Here is a 21,850-nt window from a genome sequence, read left to right as displayed (position 1 = left end):
TCCAACAGAAATACTGATTGCGTCCCTGCCTCGTGGAGGCCTGTCTCTGGAGGTAGACTGGAACGCAAGCCAACCGCCGCGGCAGGCGTGGCAAAAACGTGAGCAGCGCGCGCGCGGGGCTCTCAGACACGCCTCCGCCGGGCCCAGACGTCTGCAAGGGTGGCAACCCCTCCTCCCACGCCTGACGCCACCGCCTCCGCCTCACGTGCACGTCACCTGGTGGGTCCCGGTCCCCAACCCTAAGGGTGTCCCCGCGTACACACCGAGAGAGCCAGTTCCCCCTGGCCAATCTCCACCGGCTCCCACAGGAGAATCACGCCACCTGCCGTCTGCTAGAAGCCCGCCCACCCGCCGCTCCTCCAAACCCCGCCTCAAAGCAGTGCCCCCGCGGCTTCTCGTTCAAGGTCCCCTGTACAAGATGGCGGCGAACGCGCGGAATCAACCATAGAGACGCCCGCCTTCCTCGGAGAGCGCGCAGGCCTCTTAGGGACGTCCGCGGCCCTCGGAGAGGGGTGTTGGCCTCGCCTTCCGGCGGAGGGCCCTTCTAGGAGTACCGCCGACAGTCTCCATGGTGCCGGGTCCTCCGAGCCGAGTCACGTGGCTGGAGAATTCAGCCGAGGAGGCGCGGGGAGGAGAAATGGGCGGGAGGTGGAGGGGTAGCTTGAGACTGGGCGACGACGGGGTTGTCATGGAGCCGCGGGGCAGGACTCGCGCATGCGCCACCTGACCCGCGGGTCCGGTCGTGGAGAGGCGACCTCGGCCCTAGGTGAGAGAGGGAGGGCTGGGCTCGGGGGCAGAGGGTTTGCGCGGGGAGCGTGGGGAGAGGAGGCAGGAGTAGGAGAGAAAGAAGGAGAGCGACGTAGGCAAGAGAGAGCACCCGGACTTTCAGGGGACTGGAGGGCCAAATGGTGGGAGCGGGAGGCGGTGCGGCTGTTCCGCTTATAGTTGGTGCTTTTGCTGCGAGGGGCGAAGCTGCGTGGGAGAGGGGATCGCAGGTGCCTAGAGGCTGTGTGTGGGGAGAGGGTTTGTGTGGGGAACGAGTTGGGTACGCACTCAGGAAGGGTGGGCCCCCGTCTAACCCTGCTGAGAGTCCGGGCAGCGGGCGGAGAGCCTGCAGGCCTGCAGAGCTGTGAGCAGAGGGGCAGGGAATGGGCAGGTGAGTGGGCGCGAGGCTGGTGAGCCGGTGAGAGTCCTGGGCCTCCAGTTTGGGGGTGGACACAGTGCCCGGTCCTGGGCCCGGGACGCAGGTGTGCTGTCACCCACTTGGCTGGTTATTTCCCCTGGGTGGCCAGCTCGCCAGGTATGGTGCCAGGGGGTAGGGAGGTAGAGGAGAAGGTGGGTGTTGCCAAGTAAGAAGTTAGTGGGTGGGTTTCGGGGAGCGCTGATCCAGGCCCAGGGCACAGGCCGCAGCCAGACTCCGTGTTATTGCCCAAGTCCTGGCAGTATGCATTGCCTGGGCGTTTGCCCTGGGAGCCTGGTGGTATGCCAGTCACAGCACAGTCCTAGGGTCTGCCCAGTTCTGCCCTGCTGAGCTGGCAGGCTGTTGGATGCCTGGAGGGTGCTCCTGCTGTCTGGCACAGATGCAGCGTGGGCTGGTGCGAATGGGGAGGTGGGCACTGTTACTGTGAACCCTTCTGGAAGCAGGGGATTTGGAGAAATTCTCTAATCTCATCTCTTTGAAGGAGGAGATGGAGTGAGCCATATCTGGTTCCAAACAGAGGACATTGTATGGAATTGGGGTTCAGGATCTTTGACATAAATTTGCAGCCAAGTTGGAGAATGGAAATGGATGCCAAGGGGAAAATGAATATTCGAGGTTTAGGTTTTAGGTAGATGGGTCGGTCCCCCACAGCCCCCTGTTAAAACACATAGACATTTCCCCAGAATGGTATCTTTGGAGACCAAAAGAAAACAAACCTCAAAAGAAAAGCTAGTAATGTATTTATAATTCTAACTGGGATTACTCATGATTTTGGGGGTGGTAAGGTCTTGGTTTTCTATGGCCTTGTCCTTTTTTGTATTTAAGCCTCTAGGCTTTCACCTCACACCTCTGTCCATGCACGCATGCTATGCACGTGACACATTTTAAAGGGAACTTGAGCTCTTGGGAAAGTTGCCAGGTGTCTATAAAAGGAAAGACCCGAGAGCAGCATTTCAAATCCTTGTAAACATTGAGTCTCCTTTTTACCATAAGCCTAAATCGCCATAAAGATTGTTTGTGGATTAGACAACCTTTTAATTTGGTGGGTGGATTTATTCCTAAGGCTTCACCTTAGAATAAGGAAGTCGGGTCTGGAAGGTAGGTCTTGAGGTGACCACGGTGTTTGGAGATGCACAGTCTTGACCTTCATTCAAGCTGTTCAGGTATTTCAGTGACAGCTAAGCGAGACTCAGCAGGGTGGAAGATTTGTTGGAATGTTTTATTCTGTTGAGTACCTCACACATTAATGGTGGGGGGGGCTGAAGTTGCAAAGATGAAAAAAAACAACTCTTGAGGTTGAGGAGACAAATAACTAGACTCCAATGTAAGAAGTATAAAAATAGAAGTGCTATGGTGCACTTTAGTTAGAGTTTTATCTTATACCTGTTTATATCAACTTATGTATTTTATCGATTCACTTTCCCTTATGAGTTTTATGTGTACTATTCTGTCTGGGAACTATTTGGATAATATGTTACATACGCAGTTACCAAAGGTTCGATTAGGGTCGATTCTGACAATCCGGGGAACTTAAGTTGGAGTCCGGCACGTGAGGATCTCAGATGTTTGTAAAGCAGCATTAGTGGTTTCCAGTCAGTGCCAGGAAGCAGGGGACGGCATGGTGGGTAAGGGCTTAGTAACCTATTTTTGACTGCTAGTCAGCTTATGAGCATCTGACTTTGTGGTAAAATAATATTGAGGAGGAAAAAGAATCTTAAGGTTTTCAGACTGCCATTTGCGTGGCCCTGGGTTTGACAACAGCGGTAGTAAATGCCATCACTCTGTGTGCTTCTCTCCTGCCGAGGGCCTCGTGGTGCTGTGTATGAGTGGGTCTGTTGTTCACTGGCTAATTGATGTCCCTGGTGCCACTCTCAGGAAGGAAGTACGTTTCCTCGCAGAGAAGAGAGGTCAAGGTGGGATGATGTAACCTTTGATCGTCCATCCCACTTGAACTTTCCTAAGACCCTAAGGCTTTCTGTTGCTTAAAAAGAACATTACTTAGGGCAGAAGCTTTCATACTTTTAGTCACTTTCACATCCAAAGTAGTCGATGGCTATTCTTTTTGTTTTTTTAAGTTTATTTATTTATTTTGAGAGAGAGAGCAAAGTGCACACGTGTGCACAAACTGGAGAAGGGTAGGGGGGGCGGGGAGAGAGAAACCCAAGCAGTCTGAATGCTGTCAGCACTGAGCCCAACTCGGGGCTTGATCTCACAGACCATGAGATCATGACCTGAGCTGAGATCAAGAGTTGGATGCTTAACCAACTGAGCCACCCCGGCACCCCTCAATTTGCTATTCTAAAGTGGATTATGCATTATTTCCAACGACCACTTATTCTCTAAGACTTAGTATTTTTGCATCTGTTCTCTTTTAACCTATTTCAGCATTTGTGTTTTGATTCCACAATTAGTATTGTCCTGCACATTTCCAATGAGCCAGAAAATTCCTATGTATCTTTTTTTTTTAATGTTTATTTTTGAGACAGAGACAGAGCATGAGCAGGGGAGGAACAGAGAGAGAGAGAGACACAGAATCCAAAGTAGGCTCCAGTCTCTAAGCTGTCAGCACAGAGCCCAATGCGGGGTTCGAACTAAAGAATCGGGAGATCATGACCTGAGCCGAAGTCAGACACTTAACCTACTGAGCCACCCAGGTGCCCCTCCTGTGTATCTTCTGTAGCTGTATTGGCTACACTTTAATAATAGTAGCAAGACATTTTTCATTGTCAAAAGGATTGTAGACTAAATTGGGATGCTTTATCTAAAATACCTGGGGTCACCTGGGTGGCTCAGTCATGGTCTCCTGGTCGTGGGACCAGGCCCCAAATTGGGCTCTGCACTGGGCATGGAACCTGCTTGGGATTCTCCCTCTTTCTGCTCCTAATCAGCTCTCGTGTGCGCCCTGTAATAATAAGTAAGAAAGTAAGTCAGACCTGAATAAGTGATTGCCCATCCACAAGCTATATCTACTTCCCTTTTGAATAAGCTTCCTATTCACTTTTGGATGGTATTATTTCAGGGAAAAGAAACTGCACATTTGTTGGGTTCCATACAAAAGGATCCTGATTTAATTAGAAATACAGTTTTACATTTTGGTTTACTTTTTAAACTGGATTATTCATGCTGTCAAATTTCATAGCCACCCAATAGAGACATTGCTTTGCAAGATGGTGCTATGCGAGATGGGGGGGGGGGGCATTGTTTATCTTTTACGTTCATAGGACTTGGGACTTGTGGAAGAGTGCTTGGTTTGACATGGGTTGAATGGGGAAGCCAGTCCCCTTACATGAGTTAGCTATGGTACAAAATAATTTTTACTTGTAGTTGTGTTTAAAATTCAGCCTCTTTCAGGGGCGCCTGGATGGCTCAGTCGATTAAGAGTACTGACTCTTGATTTTTGGTTCAGGTCACGATCTCAGGGTTCGTGAGATCTACCCCTTCACTGGGCTCCGAGCTGACAGCATAGAGCTTGCTTGGGATTCTCTCTCTCTCTCTGCCTCTCAGAGTCTCTTTCTCTCAAAAATAAATACATAAACTTAAAAACAGTTTTTTTAAATAAAATTTAGTCTCATTCAGATGTGTTCCCTTCAGTCCACTCTGTATGCAAAAGTATGAGCAAGAGGGTTGCTCAAGGATGCTTGTAAATACCTTTGTTTTTAATTTTTATCCTGAATCGCTCCTCTGCTTCTTCACTAGATCCTCTGCTAGAGAAGCGTTCAGGCCTGGCGTTTCAGGGTATTCCAGATACGGTGCCCTTTGGCATGGAGCTTGTGTCTCTCTCCACTCAGAAGGGCAAATGGACTGTGAATTAAAACTTCACCAGGCATTGTTTCCGTCTCTTTCATGCTGCAGTAACGAAATACCACAGACTGGGTACCTTTTAAACAACAAAGACGTATTTCTCACAGTTCTAGAGGCTCGAAGTCCAAGATCAGGGTGCCGGCACACTCAAGTGAGGGCCCTCTTCCGGGTCACAGTCTGTTTCACTGTCCTCATGTGGTGGAAGGGGAAAGGGATCTCTCCGGAGCCTCCTTTATAATCCCATTCGTGAGTGTCCACCTTCATGATGTAAGCACCTCCCAAAGGCCCTGCCTCCTAATACCATCCTCTTTGGGGGTCAGAGTTGCAACATAGGAATTCTGGGGGGACACAAACATTCAGACCATAGCACCTCCCCAGTTTTCATTGTTATTGTCGTTTTCCCCATTCTCTTTATCCCTGAAGTATCCTTTGTGTATTCCTCTCATGCCATCCTCACCTCTGCCATTCTGTGGGGACTCGGGCGGCCTTGTTAAAATATCTGGAATGTTCCCAGCCTCTGCCAGACCTTTGAAGGGCTCGTTTGTCTCATTCTTTGCACTGTTAGCCAAGTTCTAGGTCTGCTGTGGACCAGTTGTGTGTCAGTGGGGCAAGTGTAGGCTTCTTCAGCTTTTCGGGGCTCCTACTTGTGCATGTGACAGCCCACCCGGCATCTCCACCTGGATGGCCCACAGCCACTACTCTATGTGACCAAGACTGGAACAGCCTAGCCACCCCACCCAATCTCTTTTGTGCTCTTCTTGGGCTGCTTAGCTTAGGAAGTGGTACCACCGTCTACACCCCCAACATGCAGTCACCAAGCCCCAAGTCTTCCTCCTGCATACGTCTCCGGTCTGTTCGCTTCTCTCCATTTCCATTGCCACCACTTGAATCCACCTGGCTACCGGGGCAGTATCCGAATGACCTCAGCGCCTCTCTTGCCTCTCTCCACTTGAATCTCAGTTCAGCATCCAAAATGCTTTTAAGATGCTGACCTGATCATGGGTCATAAGGCACTGCCTGTCTGGCCCTCACCAATCCCTCGAGGCACAAGTGCATGGCCTTCAACCCTCCCCCCCCCCCCCCCCCCATTCACTGTGCTCTGGCCTCCCTGGCCTCTCAACTCTTTGAATGTGTCAGACTCTTTGCACCTTTAGGGCCTTCTCACTTCTACACCCCACCCAGCCCCCTTTCCCTGGCTTCTCCAGATCCTGGGCTACATGTCACCTCCTCAGGAAAGCCTTCTTTTGCCCAGTCCCCTCAGACTGTCAGCCCCTCCCTTTCATAGCTGTTATCAAATAGTAATTAAGTAATTGTGGGATTGGTTGATTAATGTCTGGCTGGCTATTTAGACCGCAAGCTCCAGGAAGGCAGAGACCATGTCTGTTCTATTCACTTTGTACTGGTCCTAGCCCAATGCCTGCTTCATAGTGGGCACCTGATAAGTATTTCTAAACGACTGAGTATAACTTAGCTGAGCCTCACCTTCCTTCTCTGTAAAATGGAATAGCAACCGAGGAGGACATTAACAGCAATAATGTCGTGTGTGGACTTGTGTAGAATCGAAGCACAGTTATATATGATATTACTTTCGTGCAGAAAAGTTCTTGTATGTAGCTTGTATGAGGAGCTGTGTTTACTCTGTTTAGTACCTCACCCAAAGAAGTGAAAGGTTCATTGGAGCAACTGTGTTACGGGAGGTGGCAGCCCAGAGCCCGCCAGTGCACACTGGGAAAGCAAGCCTTGTCCGAGGTGGGCATTACCTCTCCTCACTCCCTCAGGGAGCAGGGGGAGTTGCCCCTTCCAAAAAGCCTAATCAAGTGTGCCTTTGTTTGCAGTTTACAAAGCTTCCACTGAGTGTGGTTTGTGTGCCCTGAATTCGTAATGGAATTTGAGGGCAGGAGAGGACAGTGAACCTTCTTTTGGGTGGAAACCGTTCTAGTGTTTAGCAAACTTGAAGCCTTTGTAAGCTGAGACCTCTGGGAAAATTCAGAGGAAGTGGGCGAGGCCAGTGTTCTTTGCCCTTCTTTCCTCACCGTTTGGATCACCTGTTTCAGCTCTCCAGGCAGTGTCTTCTTATGTAATTGTTGTGTCTCACAGGGCAATCCAGATGAAAGACAGGACTTGATGAATCCACTTCTAGCCCGGTAAAACATGGAGAGGAAAAACCCACCCAGAGAGAGCCCCAGAAGACTCTCGGCCAAACTGGGCAAAGGCACAGAGATGAAGAAAGTGGCTCGTCAGCACGGCATGGCAGCTGCTGAGTCAGATAAGGACTCTGGATTTTCAGGTTAAAAATACCTTATTCCTTCCACATTGTGATGAATGATTTGCCTGAAAAACGCCCTCCCTAGAACTCATTTGTGTGATAAAGGTGGGAAGCTTTCATGTACAAGATAAATAAGTCTCTGATCTCTTAAAATGGTAATTCTGGTGCCACATGGTGGGCCACTTACCCAGCAGAGTCACTGGGGTTAGTTCTGAAGGAATGATCTGACATCTTTTTCCAGTGCAGACTCTCAACTTTAAACCTTACATTTCCAGCCATTGCAAAGTTAGTGGGGAAAAAATATTTAAATACTGGTAATTCTGTTGTCTGAGCTCCTTTTTCATAGGAACAGCTACCTTGCTGGAAAAAAAGTACTGCTACATGCTGTCTCCATGTAGCAAACGAAACAGGAGTATGTGATTTAAGACAGCTGTTTTTACTAAGAAAGTAATTTGCCGTGTTTAAAAACATTTCCCTGCCACAACCCATCCCCGCCAGTACCTGTGCGTTTGTATTTGGGCTTGGAGAGCCTCAGTTCCAAACTTGAGAATCTACTAGAGACAAGAAAGTAGAACGGTTTTCCTCATTAGTTTGTTTCAAACCTTATCTGAAAGGGCTAGCTGCATATGCAGTGAATCATTTAATTTTGTGCCCGGCACTTCTGTTTCCACATTTGAGTGTTTCAGTGACTTGAATACGGCTCTGGGGGCAACATTTTTGGTCCAGAGGATGCAGAGAGATGAAGCCAGGGGATTCTGGCTGGGTCAGCATCCTGAGAGCAGAGCCCTCCCCGAGAGGAAGATTTATGTTATCCAGCTTCACAGAGACTTATCAATCCATCTTGTTGATTTATTAATTTATAGTGAGAAATGCAGCTGTTAGGAAAATTAGAACTCTCTCATCCCTAGAGGGGTGTGTTTTCTGCCTGTAGGCATGCTGCACGAGAAGCCAAATTATAAATAGACAGTTGCTCAGAGAGGAACAGAGCACCAGCCGATCGAAGGACTAGAATAGGGACAGTCCAGTGAAGGGAGGGCCAGCTTATAGCCCTTTGGGTTTTTCTTCTCTCTCAGCATTGTTTCCCAAGCTTGACTCATCACAAGGCTCATCTGAGGTTCTTGTTAAAAATACCAGTCACCACCATCCAGGTATATACTGATTCCCCTGAGGTAATCAATTGCTGAAGGAATTTCATCAGTGTTATTTATTTAATTAGCAGCATGCCTTCTCAGACTCACAAGGGAATCGGTGTACCTCCTGAGTAATGATAATGACGTTAACATTTATATAGAATTTACCATAGAAGTTCTATATAACCAGTGGCTGGCCCTGATGAATAATGTTTGCCAGTTTCCATGATGTGTATACTCTCACCAGGACCAATTAATTTCAGGCTACTAATAAGATGTTACTGAATATGGGGATGGGAGGATTTGGGGAACTAGAAAAGATGTATACCACCAGTCCTTAAGAGCTGGTAAGAACCAGCTGCAGCCCATCGCTGCATAGATCACAGTTCACGTACAATAAATCATAGTAACTATCCTGTGAGAAAGTATTATGTTCCCCATTTTACAGATGAGGAAACTGAGGCATAGAAAGATTACATAATTTCCAGGATCATGCAACTGGTCAGTGGTAGAGCTGGATTTGAATCCAGGGACATGTGTTTCCAGAGGCCCTACCTTTTGACACCATTGCCCAGTATTCTGGAAAGCTCTGGTGAAATTCTTTAGGTCAGTGTCAGCCAAATCCACCTCATTTATCATTTATTCACTCAGTGATTGATTAGGAGTAGTCAGTGATGGGGAATACACTTTGGCTGGGATGCTCACAGTTGCGACACTGGAATGCAAATATTCTGTGTGGGGACTAAAATAAACCTACATTTGGTGTGACTAACACGCTGCTGTGTGATAAAGTTGTACTTCCATAGGACAGTCAGAAGGTTCCATTGCTTTGGCATTCCATACATACTGAGCTTTAGCCAAAGCTGCTGATCAGGGAATGGGCTAAGCTTATGGTGGAAGTTTGGGTGGGCTCCTGGAAATGTGTGTAGTTCTGTTATCTGGATGGTAAGAATATTGTCCTGGATTAAGCTGAGGTTACTCCAGCCAGACTTCTGTTGGTTAGGATAATAATGTATGAGTTTGCTAGGACTGCCACAACAGAGTGTCATAAATTGGGCGGCTCAGAAAACAAATTTATTGTCTCACAGTTCTGGAGGGGAGAAGTCCAAGATCATGGTTCCTGGTGGACAGGGTTCATTTTCTCAGGGCTGTGAGAGAGGAAAAAAAAAAGAAAATACTGATCACCAGACCCCTCTCCTGGAGATTGTGATAGCAAGGGTCTGGGGGAGGGCCTTCAGGAAAGGTGGATTTTATTTTATTTTTTTACAAGTGTTTCTGGTGATTTCTGTGATCAGACTGGTTTGGGAAACATCGTAGGCCTAATACCTCTTTTATTATCGTGTTTGTTTTTCGTCCTTTTTTCTTACTGTGAAGGTAATGCGTGCTCATTGAGGAAGCTTAGAAATTTAGGAACATGCAAAGAAGAAACGAAACATTCTCCATAATCCTATCACCTATTATTCCCAATATGTTGACATTTCAGGATACCGTTCGACAACCTCAGCCTTGTCAGGCCGGTTGTTCGGTAGTATGTCCCAAAGTCTGGGGCATAGTTTTTCTGATAGTTTCCTTATTGTCTATGTAGAAGTGCTTTCAGAAGCATTGAGTTGTTCAGACACAAGATGATATTAAAAATAATCTAACTCATTATGCCCCCGAAAATGGCCCCCGTGGATGCCTCCGGCCACTCCTGGGCCAGGTGCCAGTGAGTTAGTTCAAGGAGTTATTGTTCCAGTTACCTGGGAGTGTGATGTGATTTGTAAAACCAAGGTAGTTTTTCCCATTGTAATTACTTTTCCATATTTAATTATTCCCATTTTAGTTATTTCCCCAACTTTGTATTTTGAAAAATTTCAAATCTACACAAAAGTGAGTGAATGTCACAAATGGCTTTCATTCAGATCCACTGAGTGATATCATTTTGCCATATTGCTCTCTCTATACACAAGCACACCTCTTTATACACACCCATAAATATATATATAATATAATCTAAACGTGTATGTGTAAAAAATGTATTTATGTACCGAACTATTTGAAAGTAAGTCGCAAACACTTGACCCTTTGTCCGTAACTACTTAAGTACAAATCTCCAAAAAGAATAATTGTCGTACTACTTAATTGTACTACTTAAGTACAAATCTCCAAAAAGTATCATTGTCGTAACCGAGAATTTTCACCTTGATGTAGTTATTAATGAGCTATAGTCCATATTCAGATTTTCCCCATTGTCTCAATAATGTCCTTTGTTTGTCTTTTTGTGTATTTGTTGGTTTTGGATCCAGGATGCAGTTGAGGATTGGGCATTTCATTTAGTTGTCCTTTTTAGTCTTATGTAGTCTAGAACAGCTTTCTCATCTTGCCTTGCCTTTTTTTCCCTTCCCTTCTTTCCTTTGTTTTCTTTTTTAATCACAGTGACATTTTTTTCAAGTTTATTTTATTTATTTGAGAGAGAACATGAGCAGGGGAGGGGCAGAGAGAGAGGGAGTGAGAGAATCCCAAGCAGGCTCTCAGTGCAGAGCCTGACACGGGGCTCAAACCCATAAACTGTGAAATCATACCCTGAGCCAAAGTCGGACTCAACCAACTGAGTCACCCAGGCGCTACAATGACAGTGACATTTTTTAATGAGATAGCCTGTTGTTTTGTAGAATGTCTCACTCTCTGGATTTTTCTGGTGTTTTCCCCATTATTTGAATCAGGATAAACATTTCCTTTTTACCAGAGTACTACATTTTTTTTTTTTTAATGTTTATTTATTTTTGAGACAGAGAGAGACAGACAGAGAATGAACGGGGGAGAGTCAGAGAGAGAGGGAGACACAGAATCTGAAACAGGCTCCAGGCTCTGAGCGGTCAGCACAGAGCCCGATGCGGGGCTCCAACTCACGGACTGTGAGATCGTGACCTGAGCCGAAGTCGGCCGCTTAACCGACCGAGCCACCCAGGCGCCCCCAGAGTACTACATTTTTGATGTTACATCCTTCCCATCGCAACACATGATGAGACTCCTAAATTTGTCTTATTCTTGATGAAGCCCTGGCTGATCACTTGTTTAAGGTAGTGTGTAAGCCTGTACCAGATTTCTCTATGGTAAAAGTATCCTTTTCTCTTTGTAATTAGAACGTAATTTATGAGATGATACTTGGAGACTGTGTGACTCTCCTGTTTCCCCAAAACTCTTGACCAGTGGTTTTTGCAACCACCGATTATCCTTAGCTGAATCAGTTACTACATTTGTGGCTTAAAAAGTGTGATCTGATTTTATCGTTCCTTGTACATTTTATTAGCTGACACTCTTCTGTAAAGAAGAATTTGTCCTCCTTTTTTGAGTATCGCTATGGATACATGGAATTCTTTTGTAATTCAGTCTGTCAATCCTATATGATTGTTCTTTTTGATACTCAAATTGTCCCAAGTTTGGCCAGTGGAAGCTCCTTCTTGATAGTTCCTGTATCTTTTTGACTTGACCGCATTTATGTTTGAACACTTCCTTGCTTTTGGGGACAATAAGACGTCCAGGCTCATCTTGTACTTTTTACTGCCAAACACTTGAATTGAACTCACCTGTGACATTTAGAAACCAAGATCCATCCACTAGGTATGCATTTTGCTTCTGAGGTCCTTTGTTTCTGGCCATGGTTCTTAACTAGAGGCACACGTTTGGATTACTTGTGCTTTATGAAAATCCACTTCCTGGGCACCAGATAAATCAGTTCAGCAGATTGAGGGGAGGACCCCGACATCTGTAAATTCTAAAAAGCATCACGAGAGATTCTGATTAAATGCAAGTGTTGACAGTTACACACATTTAAATTATAGTCACATTTCGGTCCTGCCTCATCCAAATTACTCTGAGATTCTTGATGAGCATTTAGTGTATTCCCAGACTCCTCACTAGCAGGGTTATAGCAATCTCTTGGTTTACTCTAGCAGGTAGCTAATTAAGTCTTTTTTGTATGGATTTCCCGTAGGGCAGCCTTATCTTCTTTACCGTAGAGAGCAGTGTCTATCACCAGTTGTGCAGGGTCCCTAGGAGGCACACTCAGCATGCATTTAGGACACCCACAAGAGAGGTGCTTAACTGGGTGGAGGTGGGTAACAAAGACACATTTCAAATTTCAGCTCTGATGAGCTTACCCAGAAGTGTACAATTAGAAAACTTAGGATGGAGCTGTTTACATTTCAGCATGGATGTAAGTTTGGAGGTTTACAGGTTCATTTTGTTTTTATTATCGTAACTCTATTTTGTGGTGCCCAGAGCCTCTAAAGGTCTTAATCCTGCCCCAGGTCACGCATGTACTCCGTTCCCCTTTTCAGCAACAGATTCTTGAAGGTAATGCTCTCACTCTGAAGCCTTCAACCCATTTCTCCTGTGGTGGTGATGGTTACTTTCACATACACCCTAACTGATGCAAGCTGTGGTCTGTAACAGAGTTAGAAAGGAAGCCTGCTGTCCTAGGGCAGGGATTCTTAATCTTTGGGGATAGGAGGGATTCCATTGAGAATACAATGAAAGCTAAAGACCCATTCAGAAAAACTCACAAAAACTTCTATCACAAATGTTCTATTCCATTTCAAGAAGTCTGTTGACTCCTTTGAAGGTCTGCTTAAGAGTCCCTCGCCTAGATCCTAAGTGAACTGACCACTCTTCTGCCCACCAGATGGGAGCTCAGAATGTCTGAGCTCGGCAGAGCAGATGGAATCCGAGGACATGCTGAGCGCCTTAGGCTGGGGCCGGGAAGACAGGCCAAGGCAGAACTCCAAGACTACAGGCAGTGCCTTCCCTGCACTGTCCCCGATGGTTGTCATGAAGAACGTGCTGGTCAAACAGGTGAGGGGGACTACTATCTCCTGCCGTCTCTGCACGAGAATGTTCCCGAGCTTCCTGCGTGCCCTGCCTCTCCCTATCTGCCCAGGAGAGATTTTAGAAGTAGACCGCCAGTGCTTCACTGATGCACACTTCTGTCCTGGGGAGACGATGTTTCCTTTCAACTACTGACAGTGTTTTCCGCAGGACCACAGCGGTCATGACACGTGTTTCCATTTTCCAGACGGCAGGCCTACTTCATTTCTATATTCCTAGTTTGTCCAAAAGGACCCCAGCTTTCTTTCTTTAGTCACAGATAAAGGAATCAAGCAGAAATGTCGTCACTTTCTTAATGTTTTATTTATTTTTGAGACAGAGAGAGACAGAGCATGAGCGGCATGAGAGCGAGGGAGACACAGAATCTGAAGCAGGCTCCAGGCTCCGAGCTGTCAGCACAGAGCCCGACACGGGGCTCGAACCCACAGACTGTGAGATCATGACCTGAGCCGAAGTCGGACACTCAACCGACTGAGCCACCCAGGCACCCCTGTTGTCACTTTCCTGGTGCATTCTAACGTTTGACAGAAGTGAGGGTAGCAACAAAAGAATCTCTTTTTAATTTGAATTGCCCCGGATTGAGGAATGAAAGGTGTATTTATTTGTTTGAGAAGTAGAGGCGATTTCCATGTTCTCCCAAAGCCATGTCATTAGTGAGAAAGCAGCTCTTTGGTTTGGGTATGGCCATCCCAGCAGCCTCCACACAGCATTGTTGTGGCATTGAAAAATACCCTGCTTTGGGCTTTATTATATAACTATGCATATTGTGTGATTATTGTCTGGATATGAAAGAAGAGAAGATTTAGATGACAATGTAAGCTAAGACCCAGTGTTTGAAACAGAGAATTCAATCATGTGAATTTTGTTAAAAAACATTTAACCTTACCCTCCTTTGCTCTAAAACATACCAGTTCTCACATGGGTCCATTCGTTGATGAGGCTGCTTGAAACTAGTGACGTTTGAAATCTGGCTTTGTGTTGTGGACCTTCCCACCTTAGGCAGAAGAACATGGCTAGAGCCTCACAGGAAACCCTAAGATCTTAACTGTTTACCTAGTAGTTGTTACAGAGGAACACAAACTGATTTTCAACAAGGCAACCTAGTGACTCTGGGAAAAGAATTTGAAGATTTTTACTTGGCAGATCGTATCTCAGCTGGAAGCATAGTTCCCCTTACTGAAATGAAGAGAGAAAATGAAGACATGACACGGAGCCGAAATGAGACTGTCCAGGCCCCACCAGTGCCGCCTGCTTCTCAGGGCTTCCTTTCTCCGGGGCTCTTTTTCTCCCTGCCTTCCTCTCTTGTTCCCTTAGCTCTTTCTGGTGTGTCTGTGTTTATACGCCTTCTTTGTTGTAGGCGAGGCTGGCAGCTCCCGGAGTTGAGAACAGCCCACGGGTGAGGAGTGAGTAGGCTTTTCCGGCAGAGCTGCATTCTTCAGGACAAAGACCTCGGGGAAGGCTGCTGGGCTGGATCAGGAGATTGGAGGCCCAGGGGGCAGGCTGACCTAGTGGAGTAGTCTAGGAGTTTTGTTTTGTTGTTTTTTCGTACGTGCTAGAATCTGGCACATTCCAAAATTAAAATAATTATACGCTTAAAAAAAAAAATCTCCTCATATTGTGTAATGTCTTGATTATTGCTGCTTGCTTTTAGGTATTTTTCTTTTGAGGGTCTGATTCCATTTCTGCCGCTGGCCCATGTGATCTTGCACGTAATTACTCAACCACCGTGGACTTCAGTTTGCTCATCTTTAACGTGGAGGCTTTATGTGAAATGTGCTGAGATCCTATCCAAGCTGAAAATCTTGTCCTGTGTTTCCTCAGATGATTTCAACGTGAATAATACATTGTAAAATCTAAGAATGAGGACAAATGAGCTAAGTATCTATTAGGGCAGTGGGCATACAGCAGCGGTAAGAGCCGTCCACTGAAATCATCTTGGGAAAGCAATGAGTTAGATCTTGTCTGGATCCATTTGCCTTGTGGGGCTATTCTTAGGGCACGAGTGACTAGCGGGATAGCCTGAAGTTTTGCTTCTGACTGGGCTAGGCTGACCTCTACTTCAGAAGACCCCTAATTTTGGATCTCTGACAGGGAAGTGTGGCTGCTGGGCCTAGCATTGCTTACACATACTCCCGGCTATGTTTGAACACCAAGTGGGCCCCAGAATGAGCTCTCCGGGTAATCCTAGCCTTTGTACAAATGAACTATAGTTGAATTTGGCCTCAAGTTCCTAGCCAGGCATCCAAGAAGCTGAAACGTGTGCAAAATGGTGGGCAGATGTGGGAAGACAATCCATAGCTTTCTTCAGATAACTCAAATGACCCCACCAGGGATAAGAACCTTTGTCAGGTTCTCTCTCTTCCTAGCCACGTCACCACTCCTGTCTTTGGGACCAAGTTGGAAGTAGACTGGCTTTTGAATATTAGAGACAAGTAGCCATGCCCTTCTTTAATAGGCTTCCATCCGGATCAGTACTCGAAGAATAAAAGTGTATGATTGAGGAGTAACATAACAAAAGCAGAGTAGAGAATGGTTAGGCTGGGTTTTAGAGTCAGACCCAGGATGGAATCCTAGCTCCGTCACTTAGTAGCTTGGAGGCTTAAAGCAAGCCGTTTCCACTTTCTGAGCTTCCATTTCTTATTTATGAAAGGAGACAGTAAGGACCACATGGGTTCTTAGGGACAGTAAATGGAAGCACCCCCAGAAACCATCACACACAGTGCCAACCCCTAGTAAGTACCAGGTAGGCACTGTTCGCTTGAGTGGCTTTCTGGTTGCTGGGGCATCACTGACTTCAAAAACAGGGGCCCTGACAACATGTAACTTTCTAATCAAAAGTCGGTTTCAGGGGGCGCCTGGGTGGCTCAGTCGGTTGGGCGTCCGACTTCAGCTCAGGTCATGATCTCACGGTCCGGGAGTTCGAGCCCCGCGTCAGGCTCTGGGCTAACGGCTCAGAGCCTGGAGCCTGCTTCCGATTCTGTGTCTTCCTCTCTCTCTGCCCCTCCCCCGTTCATGCTCTGTCTCTCTCTGTCCCAAAAATAAATAAACGTTAAAAAAAAAAAAAGTTAAAAAAAAAAAGTCGGTTTCAGGTAGAAGAGGTTCCAGGTATAACCAAATGAAGACAGACTTTGGCCTGAAGACACATTTGTAGGCTTGAGACTAGCACACTTCAGCTTACGCCAGGCAGTTGTACTCGCCCATATTATAATTGCCTCAGTTGTGACCTTAACCATGTCATGGCTTCACCTACCTACAATTTCTTTTTCTCAGTGATAGCACTTGAATAAAAACCGGTATTTCCTTCAGTGTTCCCGTAAGTAGGCTTAAAAAACAACAGCCCAATGATAGCAGACTCAGATGGATTTTCCAGCCACTTTTCCGGTCGGGTTCTCTAGAAGGGCTGCCCCCCCCCCCCCCCCCCCCCCCACGTGAGGAAGCCCTGTAGTTGAAATTACAAGCATCCGGCAGAAGGCCGCAGCCCCTCTCCTTTCGGCGGGTCACAGTAGCGTGCCGTTCTTTTCTTTTGTTTTCAGGGCGGCAGCTCGTCCCAGCTCCAGTCGTGGACCGTCCAGCCCTCCTTCGAAGTGATCTCGGCTCAGCCACAGCTGCTGTTCCTCCATCCGCCCGCGCCCGCTCCCGTCAGCCCATGTCACGCCGGCGAGAAAAAGTCGGACTCCAGGAACTACTTGCCCATTCTAAATTCTTACACCAAAATAGCCCCCCACCCGGGCAAAAGGGGCCTTTCCCTCAGCCCGGAAGAAAGAAGGGAAAACGGGGTGCAGAAGAAAGTCTGCACGGAGAGACTTGGGCCGAGCTTGTCTTCCAGTGAGCCTACCAAGCCTGGTGCCGCGCCCCCCGGGCCCCCCGCGCCGGCACCCCCAGGTGCCAAGCTCGCCGCGGACTCTGCCCCGCAGGGTGTGCCCTCCCTGGTGGCAGGCGGGAGCCCACAGACTCTTCAGCCCGTGTCCAGCAGCCACGTGGCCAAAGCCCCCAGCCTGACCTTTGCCTCCCCCGCCAGCCCCGTCTGCGCGTCAGACAGCACTCTGCATGGCCTGGAGAGCAGCTCCCCGCTGTCGCCGCTGTCAGCCAGCTACGGCTCGCCTCTGTGGGCCGCGGAGCACCTGTGCCGCAGCCCCGACCTCTTCGCGGAGCAGCGGCGGAGCAAGCACAGGCGCTTCCAGAATACCCTGGTGGTCCTGCACAAGTCCGGTCTGCTGGAGATCACTCTGAAAACCAAGGAGTTGATTCGTCAGAACCAGGCGACTCAGGCAGAGCTAGACCAGCTGAAGGAGCAGACCCAGCTGTTTATAGAGGCCACCAAGAGCAGGGCTCCTCAGGCCTGGGCCAAGCTGCAGGCATCGTTAACATCGGGCTCTAGTCGTGCCGGCAGCGACCCAGAAGCGTTCTCTGACCACCCAGACATGTAACACAGGAGGCGTATTTCCCTGTTACTTGAGCGGTTCTTTTTAACTCTTGCGGTTTCTACTCCTGTTTCCCAGAGCTTATGTAAGAGCTTTTCCTTCTAAACTTAAACCGTTTGGCAGTTCACTTACGAAGCCACATGCCAGGACCTGGCTGTCTTAACCTGTGGTCTGTGCACAGTTTACACACGTCTCCCTTCTTCTGAGGACCTCGGATGCGGAGTGTCCTCAAGTCCCCCTTAACTTAGCCTGCAGGCTGGTAGATGGGTCACGGGGCAAAGCAGGCGAGCTGGTTGTGTGGGGCTCTTCTGGCTGCCACCTCCCACCATCCCACTCACTCACTGTGATCAAGGGCACAGTGACAGGGATGAGTCCACAGAGTGACATCTGTCAAACCAGGGAGTAGGTGACATAAGGATCCCTTTGTGGATCTCCTCATGGATATCTTATGCACAGAGAAAAATACGAGGTGTGCTCATGTTCCACGAGGCATTGTGCCATTTGGGTGAAAACTAAAATGCCATGGGCACAGGTTGGGCCGAGGATGTAGGCGCTTAATCATGTGAAGCTTTGTCTTCCTCAACTGGAAAGTCAAGGGGAGAGAAGGGTAGCACCATTGAACTCTTACACTTTAGTTCCAAGCCAGATTTCTCTTCACTTAAACTGGTAGGCAAAATACTTCAGATTTTTAAAGTATGGAATAGATTCGGTACCATCTGGAATTATAATTGCTGAATTGCTTTTTTTTTCTCTTTCTTTTTTTTTTTTTTTTTTGACTTAGACTCTGAAGAAAGTAGACATGGCCAGCATCTCTTGATTGGGAGCTGGAAGATTCTGGAAATTTGTGCTTCCCCCACCCCCTCTTTTGAAACAGTGCAACCTGTTGTATGTATGAAAATCTCCAAGGTAGCTTTGTGGTTCCTAAGAATGGATGTAAGTTAACCCCTCTGCTGCCACTTTTTTTTTTTTCCTTTTGTTTTTGTCAAACAGGAAAGAAATGGTTACCAAGCTTGGTAAACTTTGAATTAAAACCATCCTGAGGTCATGACACAGAAATTGGAGACCATTCTTCGTACCGATTTTATTTTCATACCCAAAGTTTTCGTTTGTCGCCTGTCACAGTGACATGGAGCGATGTGGGGCGGAGTCTTCTGTGTTGCCTACGTGCATTAGATATCGGCAGCAAAGCCAGAGGTGTGGTGTTGGTTATTTGAAGTTCATCTAGAAATGGAGGGCGTGATAAGAATTTCCAGATGATCCCGATTCTTTCGGCTTCGTGCTAAAGGTAAATGGGATTTCTAAGTAGTAGCATTTCAGACTTTTTATCCTTTCATCTAAAAATGTTGAAAAATCTTGAAATTTTGAAATTTCAAATCTTGAAATTTGAAATGTTGAAAAATCATCTTGAAAAATCTATGTACAAATTATCTTAAGAAGAAGTTCTGTATGACCAGCTTCGTCTTTTCTGCACTAAAATGTTCTTGAAGTTTTACCAAGGCCAGAAGCTAATGCTCAGATTTACCTGGTAGTTGTTAACTGTAACATAGTTTTGAAATGACAAGACTTCAGATTGCCCACACTTTGTTGTCCACCATGTATGATTTACATACGGCTGACCAATTTAGAAATAGCTTGGTAAAATCTCTACACTCTCCTGATCCAGTGCAGAATTACTACCTGCCGTTTACTTTCTGAAAAAGAGTTTCAAAATCCCACAAATGTGTCTTTAAGCAGACCCTCGGCTCCTTTGAATATTCTCCTCTTGGCCCACTCCCTTTGCCTCCCCTGAATCTGTGCTGCTACGACAGCCCTGCTCTGCGCACCATGCTAGGAAGCTTCCTTTTTGGCAGAATATGTTGGCAGCAAAGCTAGAGAGACAGGTGGATTCAGAAAAGCCTGGGCACCAGTCATGAGTCTTACTGAGTGTCAAAAATCTGAACATACTTGCTGAGAACCAAATTTATTCCATCAGAAAAACCCTCTGTGGAGCTATAAGCCTCTTGGACTCTTCTTCCTAGATCAGGGTTTGCATTTCCCTTCCTGTTATGGTAAAAGATGATGAGAGCCATCATCGATCTGCACAGCTGAGTGGCAGGGCGAAGCAGCACCTCCCCGGCTCTTCTCTGATCGTGTGACTTAGTGTTGGAAGTCGCTCTAGGCTGTTAGCATGGGTGTTCCTTCCCTCGTGGAGCTGTAAGCAGATGAAGCCAAATAGGGAAGCTAGTTCTTGGAAGAAGAAGTCCGTTGAGGCTCCCAGACGTTTGGGGCCAGAAGCCAGATCGGCAAATGGAGGAACCTCGGAGTAGACCAGAAAGATCTCCATTGGTTGCACACGGCTGTAAGTAGGAATGGTCTTAGAGAGCATGCTTTGATCTGGTATGAACTACTGTGGCAGGGCTGCTGGCTTCTGAAGGCGAGAAGCAATTCTTAGTTCAGACCAACCCTTAAAGAGAACTTTTGGCAGATTTTTTGGCCATGTTGAAACACATCTAGAAAAAGCTGCTGGTTGAATTGGCTATGGGAATGGAGTTTAATAACATTTGTAATTTATTACAGTCGTTGCTTTTTATTGATTATAGTATTGTCTGACTTTACTATGAGTCCTTCAACAGAAAAGTAACCCTTGTGCATATATTGAAGTGTTTTTCCTGCTATGAATTCTTTAGGGTAGAGATTTATTTACCAAATGTGAATTCTTTTGAGGAAGTGTGAAGTTTTGTAGAAATCGACTGTGAAATGTCAGAGAAAAATAAAAGTCACTTACTTGAAAACTATCCGGCCTTTTTGCTTTATAACTGCTTAAAAAATACTAAGCGAAATCTAGAGTAAGTACATTTGACCCTTGAATAGCATGGGTTTGAACTGACCCGCTTACCCAAGGATTTCTTTCGATAAGTACACGGATTTCTTTCGATAAGCAAATGTCACTTCCTTGTGGTTTTAATAACACTTCCTTCCCTCTAGCTTACTTAATTGTAAGAATACAGTATATAATACATATAACACATAAAATAGGTGTTAATCGACTCTATTACCGGTAAGGCTTCCGGTCAACAGTAGGCTTTTAGTATTTAAGTTTTGGGGGATGCGCGGATTTTCAACTGCAGGGCGGTCGGCACCCCTCAGCCCCATGTTGTTCAAGGCTCAACTGTATTTGATTTAAGTTTCAAACATATGTACTCCTGTCATTTGGGAATGTTGGGATCAGATACTGAACCGGTGTGAACTTAAAAGGAAATGAAGGCGATCTTAATGCATATGAAAGTCCCATGTTACCTGGCATCTTAGAAGTTTATATTGGGTAGGTTGGGAGGAGTAAGAGGAGAATACAGTCCAGTGGTTTCTTTCTTCCTTTTTAATGTTTATTTTGAAGAGAGAGAGTGTGAGTGGGGGTGGAGCAGAGAGCGAGGGAGACACAGAATCTGAAGCAGGCTCCAGGCTCCGAGCTGTCAGCACAGAGCCTGACACGGGGCTGGAACCCACGAACCGTGAGATCATGACCTGAGCCGAAGTCGGATGCTTAACCAACTGAGCCACCCAGGCGCCCCTCCTTCTGATCTGACACTTTCACAAATGTCAAAACTACAGTTGCCTGCTGGGATAAACTAAAACCACATGAAATGAAGTTCTTCCTACAACAGAAGTCCTTAGCAAGTACAACTCCAAGCCTCCCTCTGTGCTTCTTAGAGTTCATTCCTAACACTCAGCTCATCCCTGTTCCCCAAGGCCAGTCAAGCCGTCCCTCCCCAGATTTTTAAGACGCTGCAAAACTACGAGCTTATCCTCATGTAAAGGCCTAGAGGGTTGATGCCAGAGTCTAATTCTTAGAGCATTATTTCTGTCCTACACAATTTTCTAAGTAACTTTATACGGCTATACGACCCTTTAAATGAAATGTCAAGATGGCTAGAGGAGGCCCCTCCTGAAACTGACAGCCATCCTTGCATCTGAGTGGCACTGAGAGAGGCAGACCACACACAGTGGATCTCAGGAGGCTAAGGTAAGTGAGGTTATTTGAGTTTGTGGCCCCGGTCCCTTGGCCTGATTCCTGTACAGGGAAATATCTGTCCACCTAGGACATCTGTTAGGTCCACCTTGTGGATGGCATCACGGTAGACTGTAGCCCAGTGTGATGGGGTCTAAAGACCTGCATGCACCTGTGCCC

At 46.7% G+C, this 21,850-nt stretch overlaps 2 protein-coding genes and 2 long non-coding RNA genes across 12 annotated transcripts in view; 2 read left to right on the top strand and 2 right to left on the bottom strand.

Moving 5' to 3' along the window:
* The window catches only part of LOC147579812 (uncharacterized), a 29,223-nt gene extending 28,661 nt beyond the window's left edge, over positions 1-562 (bottom strand). The window contains exon 1 of one of the 6 annotated variants that reach the window (XR_015252145.1): positions 264-562. This is a non-coding gene — a long non-coding RNA (uncharacterized LOC147579812). The remainder of the gene's footprint in view (positions 1-263) is intronic. The other 5 variants (XR_015252146.1, XR_015252148.1, XR_015252147.1 and 2 more) reach the window with 5 other exon arrangements.
* A 46-nt stretch (positions 563-608) lies between these two features.
* CIPC (CLOCK interacting pacemaker) lies at positions 609-20,459 on the top strand. 4 transcript variants are annotated; one of them, XM_025920009.2, is made up of 4 exons: positions 609-766; positions 7,100-7,289; positions 13,062-13,231; positions 16,798-20,459. In XM_025920009.2, the coding sequence occupies exons 2-4, from the start codon at positions 7,154-7,156 to the stop codon at positions 17,689-17,691; spliced, it is 1,200 nt and encodes a 399-aa protein (XP_025775794.2). In that variant the 5' UTR covers positions 609-766; positions 7,100-7,153; the 3' UTR covers positions 17,692-20,459. The 4 variants fall into 4 exon arrangements, with proteins under 4 accessions (XP_025775794.2, XP_086565297.1, XP_086565296.1 ...); XM_086709170.1 differs by lacking the exon at positions 609-766 and adding an exon at positions 811-1,156; XM_086709171.1 differs by lacking the exon at positions 7,100-7,289 and having other exon boundaries at positions 625-766.
* Positions 9,451-13,077, bottom strand: LOC147579811 (uncharacterized). Its single transcript, XR_015252150.1, has 2 exons — positions 11,965-13,077; positions 9,451-9,546 (listed from the first exon to the last, which is right to left on the bottom strand). It is a non-coding gene; the product is annotated as an uncharacterized LOC147579811 (long non-coding RNA).
* Positions 19,912-21,850, top strand: part of TMEM63C (transmembrane protein 63C) — a 131,148-nt gene continuing 129,209 nt past the window's right edge. The window contains exon 1 of the mRNA XM_086709164.1: positions 19,912-20,023. The gene's annotated coding sequence lies outside the window, so the exon portion shown is untranslated. The remainder of the gene's footprint in view (positions 20,024-21,850) is intronic.

This window comes from Puma concolor, chromosome B3 (assembly GCF_028749965.1).
Source record: "Puma concolor isolate L17-30 chromosome B3, mPumCon1.1.hap2, whole genome shotgun sequence".
NCBI classification, from domain to species: domain Eukaryota; kingdom Metazoa; phylum Chordata; class Mammalia; order Carnivora; family Felidae; genus Puma; species Puma concolor.
This window is presented reverse-complemented; position numbering and strand designations above follow the sequence as displayed.

Excerpts from the sequence above, each read along its gene's own strand:
- CIPC (XM_025920009.2), top strand. The coding sequence starts at position 7,154 with ATGGAGAGGAAAAACCCACCCAGAGAGAGCCCCAGAAGACTCTCGGCC. Across the intron at positions 7,290-13,061 it reads TAAGGACTCTGGATTTTCAG|ATGGGAGCTCAGAATGTCTG; the intron begins GTTAAAAATACC and ends TCTGCCCACCAG. Across the intron at positions 13,232-16,797 it reads AGAACGTGCTGGTCAAACAG|GGCGGCAGCTCGTCCCAGCT; the intron begins GTGAGGGGGACT and ends TTTTGTTTTCAG.